The sequence below is a fragment of the Struthio camelus genome, chromosome 5 (assembly GCF_040807025.1).
Source record: "Struthio camelus isolate bStrCam1 chromosome 5, bStrCam1.hap1, whole genome shotgun sequence".
Classification (NCBI taxonomy): Eukaryota; Metazoa; Chordata; class Aves; order Struthioniformes; family Struthionidae; genus Struthio; species Struthio camelus.
The window spans coordinates 83004338-83010487 of NC_090946.1; the positions used below are offsets into that span (position 1 = coordinate 83004338).

The 6150-nt window shown below is 48.8% G+C and overlaps 1 protein-coding gene across 2 annotated transcripts; it reads left to right on the forward strand.

The window, feature by feature from the left end:
* The first annotated feature begins 677 nt into the window (after positions 1 to 677).
* FKBP3 (FKBP prolyl isomerase 3) lies at positions 678 to 5799 on the forward strand. Of its 2 annotated transcripts, XR_011141747.1 has the most exons (8): positions 698 to 848; positions 935 to 1036; positions 1139 to 1252; positions 1469 to 1604; positions 2653 to 2720; positions 2887 to 2970; positions 4416 to 4513; positions 5458 to 5799. XR_011141747.1 is itself a non-coding variant. In XM_068947629.1 (7 exons), the coding sequence occupies exons 1-7, from the start codon at positions 741 to 743 to the stop codon at positions 5510 to 5512; spliced, it is 681 nt and encodes a 226-aa protein (XP_068803730.1). In that variant the 5' UTR covers positions 678 to 740; the 3' UTR covers positions 5513 to 5799. The 2 variants fall into 2 exon arrangements, 1 of the variants encoding a protein (XP_068803730.1); XM_068947629.1 differs by lacking the exon at positions 2887 to 2970 and having other exon boundaries at positions 678 to 848.
* The last annotated feature ends 351 nt before the right edge of the window (positions 5800 to 6150 follow it).

The following is a 6150-nucleotide window of genomic DNA, read 5'->3' on the forward strand; positions in this document are numbered from 1 at the left end:
GGAGGTGCAGTCCTGACCCCCCCCTCACCCCCGGGGCATGCCGGGAGGTGCAGTCCTGACCCCCCCCTCTCCCCCGGGGCATGCCGGGAGGTGCAGTCCTGACCCCCCGGGGCATGCCGGGAGGTGCAGTCCTGACCCCCCCCACCCGCGGGGCATGCCGGGAGGTGCAGTCCTGACCCCCCCTCACCCCCGGGGCATGCCGGGAGGTGCAGTCCTGACCCCCCCTCTCCCCCGGGGCATGCCGGGAGGTGCAGTCCTGACCCCCCCTCACCCGCGGGGCATGCCGGGAGGTGCAGTCCTGACCCCCCCCACCCGCGGGGCATGCCGGGAGGTGCAGTCCTGACCCCCCCCTCACCCCCGGGGCATGCCGGGAGGTGCAGTCCTGAACCCCCCCCCCCAAACACCGCGGGGCATGCCGGGAGGTGCAGTCCCGACCCCCGCGGGGCATGCCGGGAGGTGCAGTCCTGACCCCCCCCTCACCCCCGGGGCATGCCGGGAGGTGCAGTCCTGACCCCCCCCAAACACCGCGGGGCATGCCGGGAGGTGCAGTCCTGACCCCCCCAAACACCGCGGGGCATGCCGGGAGGTGCAGTCCTGAACCCCCCCCCCCCCCAAACACCGCGGAGCATGCCGGGAGGTGCAGTCCCGACCCCCGTGGGGCATGCCGGGACAGGCCGGCCGCCGTTCCGCCCGCGCCGCGCGGGGCACGACGGGAAGGGCGGCGGGCGGCGGGCGGGAAGATGGCGGCGGCGGGCCCGGCGCAGCCCTGGAGCGCGGAGGAGCTGCGCAGCCCGGCGCTGCCCAAGAAGGACATCATCAAGTTCCTGCAGGAGCACGCGGCGCAGGCGGTGCGGGGGCGGCGGGGCGGGCCGGGCCGGGCCGCGGGGCGCGGGGCTCCGGGCGCGGCGCTCACCGTCTCGGCCGTGTCTTGCAGTTCCTGGCGGAGCACAAGCTGCTGGGGCAGGTGAAGAACGTGGCCAAGACGGCGAACAAGGAGCAGCTCATCGCGGCCTACACGCAGCTCTTCCTGACGCAGGTCCGGGCCGGGGCCGGGGGGGCGGCGGGGAGGGGGGGCGGCGGGGGCTGACGGCTGCCGCCCCCCTCCCCTCCCCTCCCCTCCCCTCCCCTCCCCTCGCAGCGCTTTAAGGGCTCGGAGGGCGCGGAGAAGGCGGCGGAGAGGGCGAAGCCCGCCAAGGAGAAGGCGGAGGAGGCCAAGGAGAAGGCGGCCAAGCCCGAGGAGGCCGTCGAGGAGGTAGGTGGGCGCCCCGGAGGCGGCTGGGGGCCTTCGCGTCGCCTCCAGCCGGCCCTCTGCTTTACCCCCCCCCGCTTCCGCGCCGCTGTCGCGCCCAGGCGCCGAACAACGCGGCCGGTCGTGTCCTCGAACCAGCCGCCTCCGCGGTCTCGACCGCGCTTAGCCTGAGACCGGGTGACGCAGCGGTCGTAACTCTTGCTTTTTTTATAAACTCAGGGTCCACCAAAATACACCAAATCAATTTTAAAGAAGGGTGATAAAACCAACTTTCCGAAGAAAGGAGACACCGTTCATTGCTGGTATACGGGAAAACTGCAGGACGGAACCGTCTTTGATACCAACGTTCAAACAAGTAAGGTCACGTATATATCGGCTTTTGTCTCATGCGGACGCGGAGGACGTTAGCGGGACTCATCAGGCAGGCTTGGGCAGCGGCTCGCTTCTGGAAGGTTTGCGTGGCCAGAGTCCCGATAAACTGCTTTCATCCCCATCCGGCAGTGTCCTTGCACTCCGTTCTGAGAGTCAGTTTTTCCATGAGAGAAGGCAGGGCATTATTTTAGGACCGGCTTGTGTAAAGTGATACCTGGTGCATCTGGCCAGAGCTCAAGTTTGGTATTTTCCAGGCCACAGATAACGTGCAATATGGGTGTTTGGTCAGCCTGGAGACTTAGTTAAGAGGAAAGATGATTCTCACCCTGGTACTTTTAACTTATCTGCAGAACTCGTGCACTTACAGTGTAGCCAGCTTCTCCAGGTGGGCTGCTCTCGGTGTACTTCTGTAATAAACCCTTAAACGTGGGGGCCTTGGAACAACAGTGCTTTGAAATAGTCTGGTTCACCATATCTACTTCGGACAAGTATACTAGTGTTTTTGTTACTGTTTTGATCTGAGAGTTTAGGTGTATGAAATTCTGAGGTAAATAATATGTTTAGCACAGTTGAGAGGAAGAGCAAAGCTGTCATTGAAATACTCTGATCTGTCTTACTTGTTTTGTAATGTTTTTATAAAAGATTGTATTGAAAGCAAAATTGGTTCTCTATTGACGTTTTGCTTCACCTCTGCATGTATTACATGTATGTTCAACTTCAGTAGTGCAGAAAAAGAAGTCTTTTAGGTTCACTGGATCATTTTCTGCAGGATGCAGATCAACTTCAGCTCTTTGTGGAATATTTAATAAAAACAGTCAGTGCATAGCACTAAAGTTTTACGCAATGAGCTGCTGTTCTGAGTGAAAGAATAAATAATAGGAACTACCAGGAAATCTATCTGTGTGCTATAATTAAAAATATTATAAAAAACAGATCTTTATGTAAAGCACAATCATAATAGTAATTTTAGATGGAAGTACGGCATGTGCTGGTGTGATGTTAAAGCAAATTAACATAAAACTGTCTTTCAGGTTCAAAGAAGAAAAAAGCAGCCAAACCTTTAAGTTTCAAAGTTGGCATAGGAAAAGTTATCAGAGGTGTAAGTAAGCCATTAATGACTCCCTAAAAATCCTCAAGATTTTTTCAGTCTGCAGAATTTATCACTGGGAAGCAAATTTTGAGCTGCTGTTCTTGTTTCTTTGGGGGGGGGGTGGTAAGAGACAAGTTGAAAGCTTTTACATCAGCAGGATGTAATATTTTTGCAGATGCATTCATCCATCTTCAGTGTCATTTCTCTCGTTAAATAGTATGTGGAAAACAGTTTTACAACTACATGTTCCTCAGGACAGGTACAGTCTCTTATGCATTTATGTGTAGCGCTTTGCACAGTGGACAAGATTAGTTACTGGGTTCCTGGGGCTCTACTGCTGTACACACACACACAGCATGTTATTAGTCAATCAAAATATTTTTTTGCTCTCAGCATCTTTTCGTATTTACCTCAAGTACCTCTTCCTGCATAGGTTAGTTCATCAATCCTGAAACTCCAGGCTCTAATTGCTGACATGTATTGAAAATAGGTGATGTAGTGCCTATTCTCTGAATTTTTCTTCAAAATCCTGAAGAGCCAAACAAGAGAGAACCCCATTCAGTGAAGCTTGCTGTAATTCCTCTACTGTATCCAGCACTGAGTGTTACAGTAGTGCAGTTAGAAGCTGTGTGAGAGGATTATCTAAGTTAGCCTAAAAGTACTAAGTAGAAGAACCAAATGAAGAAGAATCAGAAGCACGTTCATCTGCTTGTCTAAATCTTGAAGTCACAGGTACTCGTGTAAGCTTGGTGTCTGGGAGAAACCAGCTTATGCACAAATGAGGCGCTTCACTGTGCATCTTGCTGCTGCTGCTGAGCCAACGGTGAAATTGGTGGCTGTTAGTACAGGATACGAATATCTTATGCTTGCACTACTTACAAAATGAATACACATGCACACACATGCGCACACACACGCGCGCACACACACACACACACACACACACATATATATATATATATATGTATATATACACACACACAGAGAACTTCCCATACTGCTGCTATGCAGGAAAAAGGCCTTTATGTCTGACTCTGGATTGGAGTTGGAAAGGGCATAACGTCCCTGGGCTTGTGTGCAGTGCTGCCAAAGAAACAGTCACCTGGCTTTCTCTTAGTCTCTTGGTGCAGCGCTCCGGTTCTGTATGGCTGCCAGGTATTGGCAGTTTTAGGACACTGAGTAGCAGCTCTTCTTTGTGAAATGCTGATACAGTGCGCAACTGTTAACAGTAGCTGTGAGGCAGTGTGGGTGAGAGACTTCAAGAAGGACAAGTGCTGAAATAAAACCAGGCCTTAGGCATCAGCCTTAAAAATAAGGCTAATCCATTGACAATGCACACTAGTAAGGAGAGAGAGGCAAACCAGTTAGTGCCACGTACGTGTTGTCCAGCTGTGAAACGTTCTGAAACTGCGGATACTTGCATCGAAATGTTTACTCCATCAGTTTACTGGTATCTTCACACCATGAGATCATGAACCCAGAGTATGATGTCCAGACTAATTTGGGAAAGGGGAACATCCGGTGGGGGAGAATGCTTCCACATATAAAAAGAATATATAAAACTACCTCACAGCGTATACTCTTGGGTGGGTGAACAAGCTGGGAAGAACTATGCGTTATTGCGCAGGTATTTAGAGAAACAAGTTGGGAAAGCATGTAAAATAGACGTTCTTCAGTGCATTAAGACCCTTTTTGTTTTTTTAGTGGGATGAAGCTCTCTTAACAATGAGTAAAGGAGAGAAAGCTCAACTGGAAATTGAACCTGAATGGGCTTATGGCAAGAAAGGGCAGCCTGATGCTAAGTATCCTTTCATGATCAATTACTTATTACTATTTTAAGCAACTTGGAAATGCTTGGCAGAAAAACTGCATTGCAGAGAGGGATATAAAGGGGGCGTGCTCATTTGCTGCTGGTAGCAGGTTTCAACGTTAAGGAGCACAACACAAAGCTGCTCTGCAGAGCAGCTCCTCTAGGGTGCACTGCATCCAGCTGACAGTTCCTTGAGAACAAGGATAACTTTCTGTTGATGTCTGCCTGCTTTTTTATTTAAGCTGCTTGTAAATGTTTATTCCCTCAGCACAAATGGATGTACTAAGTGTAGTAGGGAGGTGGGAGGAAAAGTTTCTGCTGCTACTGTATAGAGTGGTTAAAACTGGCTAGAAGCTCTGGTCTTCTAGAAGGTTCTGGGATACAACTGAAACACAGGAGGATTGAATTGAGCTACCCCTGCAGAACTTTTTGCTGCAGTCGTGTTTGTATTGTCTGTCCACTCTTCCTGCTGGTTTCACAAGGCTGGGAAGTGATTTTCTCTCCTGCTCTCATCTTGTGTGCTGATAATTTAAATAGTTGTCTAACAGAAGTGGAATGATTTTTTTTTTTGTCTTCAAATAGGACATTCTAACTTCCCAGAGAAAGACCAGTGCTAGTGTCCCAAAAGGGAGACAGCACTTAAGCAGTTAGTTTAAAACTCAGCTGTTTGTCTTACAAAGAATTAGAATAATGAGAACTATGTCTTAGGATAAAAGGCGTAGCTGCAGAACTGGTACTGAATGTCTCTTATGAGCACTCATGTTAAACAGCAGCTGTGATTACATACTAAATACAGGATGTTAAAACGGGTAAGTGAAATGTAAAACTGACACCTGAGCAACAGGAGAACAGGTGATAAATCACTTAACATTGATCTATAAACTAACTTAATTATGTTTTTTTTTTTTTATAAGCTTCCTTAACTTATGCAAACAGGATACCACCAAATGCAAAACTCTTCTTTGAAGTGGAATTGGTGGATATTGAGTGAAATGAAGAATTTTCTTTGCTGCTGGGAATCCATTTATGAGCAAGAAAGCTTCCGACAACTACAGTTTTGCTCTTGTAACTTCAGGATATAGTTACAACTGTGGCCTTGTATTGAAATCAAGTTCCCCCCCCAACTGCTGTACAGTAACATACCACTAAAGAAAACATAGTTTATACATGCAAACGATCTGACTTCTTTATGTGTGTAGGCTCACCTCAAAAATTATTTCTCCTAGTGTGGGGAAAAAATTGCTCAAGTCTCCAGTAAACTGTTAGAGTGGAAACAGACCCATCTTGAACTTCCATGATTGTTTTTACTATCCCTTCCAGTCCCAAGTAATCTTTTACTGCAAAGTATTTTCTTCAAGAGTTAGCTCCGGTCTTTGGTAATTCACTTTTTCAGCTTTAGCTTCAGTGTAGCTGCTAAATTTTACTACAGTAGTAACCCAACAATTTTAATTAGACTTAGAATATTTGAAGAGTGAAAGAGGGAAAAGTGAAGAAAAAAATTGACATTAATATGCTAAGCATTGCTCAAATTAAGAAAAAACCCTTCAGGTCAGGTGCTACTAAAATTATCCTTCAACGACATTTTAGAATGGACATGCTCATGGCTGTCATGAGCTGTTTCTAGAGCAC